The sequence below is a fragment of the Triticum dicoccoides genome, chromosome 3A, assembly GCF_002162155.2.
Source record: "Triticum dicoccoides isolate Atlit2015 ecotype Zavitan chromosome 3A, WEW_v2.0, whole genome shotgun sequence".
Lineage (NCBI taxonomy): Eukaryota > Viridiplantae > Streptophyta > Magnoliopsida > Poales > Poaceae > Triticum > Triticum dicoccoides.
In genome coordinates this window covers 551495075-551497280 of record NC_041384.1, presented here as the reverse complement: position 1 = coordinate 551497280, position 2206 = coordinate 551495075, and the positions used below count along the sequence as shown (strand labels likewise).

General features: G+C 41.3%; 1 protein-coding gene across 1 annotated transcript in view; it reads right to left on the bottom strand.

Annotated features, from left to right (window-relative positions):
* Window positions 1–779: 779 nt before the first annotated feature.
* The window catches only part of LOC119269122 (BTB/POZ domain and ankyrin repeat-containing protein NPR2-like), a 3978-nt gene continuing 2551 nt past the window's right edge, over window positions 780–2206 (bottom strand). The window contains exons 3-4 of the mRNA XM_037550883.1: window positions 1904–2098; window positions 780–1460 (exon numbers count right to left, since the gene is read on the bottom strand). Coding sequence (XP_037406780.1) covers window positions 1216–1460; window positions 1904–2098 — 440 coding nt within the window. The 3' untranslated portion in view covers window positions 780–1215. The remainder of the gene's footprint in view (window positions 1461–1903; window positions 2099–2206) is intronic.

Below are 2206 nucleotides of genomic sequence, written 5' to 3'. Positions count from 1 at the left end.
ACCTGATGTCAAGCATGATGGCGTGTAAAAAAATATTTTATTTATACTCTAGATTAACACACAACAGAGATTAGATAACTTGTTCTCTTATATGCATGCCAAAATTGTGCAACCAAGAGAATGACGTAAACCATGTGTCAGCGTATGCTTCTGAATGACTACCAATCACCATTCATCCGGCGAGAGGAACAGAAATTGCACAACATTTGGTGTTTGCCAGTAGAAATAAACAGACAACACAACCTAAGTTTCCCGTTATCAAGAATGTCAAAACATATAGCTCAAGGACTGAGCTTAGTCAGTGCTGAACAATTATAACTAGCTTAGTTTGTGCTGGATTTAACATACGTTTTCCATTCATAAACGTCCAGCATTGGAAAACATCACATGAGTGTTTCAAAATTTTGGAAACTATGCGCAAGAAGTTCTGAAAAATTGGGCACAATAAGTAGTATTATATGATGTTTTGCCTCTGATCTTGCATTGAATTGTTTATGTTTATTTTAGCCTTTGAATGGTTTATGTTGAACTAGTAATATATTGTGGGTAGCGAGAAATGTTACTCCCTTGGATACATATTAATTTACACACATTTAGTATAATTTTGTACTAAAGCTGTACTAAGTGTGCGACAATTAATTTGGATCAAAGGCAATATGTCGTTATCTTGTTGCATCTAAATTGATGATTGATCCAAAGCAAATGAACTCGTTATGGTCTTGCTCTTTTCCTTTTGATTCCATGGCAATGCACTGGCGCTATACTAGGCTTCTATAAAGTTTGAGCTACGAAAATCAACTATGTATTGATAACAACAGTTCGACAAAGGGCAACTGTCCCCTTTCACTTACATTAAGGTAGGTTCCAACTTCCGCTACAGCCTCAATTGCCTACTACTCTCTAGTATTATTAAACATATAAGTATTGCAGCTATGCGAAACAAACACAGCAGGCTGCACGCATGCATAGCGTCGAAGCTGGATGATCCATGGCTCCGTCTTCGCAACCAGCATGGGAAACTGATATTGGGAATCTGCGGCACAGCCTTCTCCAACAAACTCCAAGTCCAGCAAAGTATATATCATCTTCTACTATTTTGGGGCCTCCTTTCATGTTCATATTCGGTTTTACACGATGGTGAGCACTATACATGCGCATGGCCAGCGATCCCTCTTTAGCCCTGACATCTCGAGAAAACAGCCTGTTACAGTACCTTCACTTCATCGCCGAGGACGAGGAGTTTGACGACAGGGCCGAAAACATGCTGTTATCGGCCGTGTCTTTGCTGTATGCTTTGCGCACGTCCTCCTTCACCTCGCAGAAGCGCATCTTCTTCACCTGTTGCTCATCAGGGGTGCCGCTTTGCTGCTGGAACGCATCAAGGCCATCAGGCAGGCCATCTTCCAAGAATTTGTCGAGCACCTGCGAGCAGTTTGGGAAGTACCGACGGCCCAGTTCCACTGCCACCATCACAGACATGTTTAATTCATGAATAAATATGATTGCCAGACTGCTCGTGTACACAGAACGAGCTGAATGCAAATACACAACACTGAACACCTATGTTTACATACCTACAATGACAAGTTGCAAAGACACATACTAGAAACATATGTAGAAATGAACTTGTGCCACATGCCAGAATGGCAACATACTTTTACATGTTCATGTTTTTTACTGTGAACAACACATGCTATATAAATAGGTTCATGCACAGAATATCAATGAACCCAATAAACGGCGTTAAGTTATTCAGGTAGAAGGTTGTGTACATGGTTGTATTAACAGCTAGTAACAGCTTACCCAGCAATTTATCCAACGATCTCTCAAAAAAAAATTATCCAACGATATAGCACCGGACAAAGTAAAATTGAAAGGAAAGATCGACTACTCATGTTCGCACCTGTTTTCGCTAGTGCATCCACCCTTGAACGCAGCCTTTTGTTTTTTGTTACTGGCGTCTCATTCAGATCGACTTCCCTCAGTTTACCAGAAGTACTTGCTGCAGAAAAACCACCAACTTCTGGTGTGACGTCTGCTTGTGCAATTTGCATGGCAACCTTGGCTTCAGCAGGGAAGAACAGTCTTGCGAACGCGACTGCAGAGACCACAGATCATTTTAACATCTTATGAAAAGGGTGCATACGGCAGAGTCGAATGTGCAGCAAGTGTTACAGCCACCTATTTCTATAGCATATGCACCGGA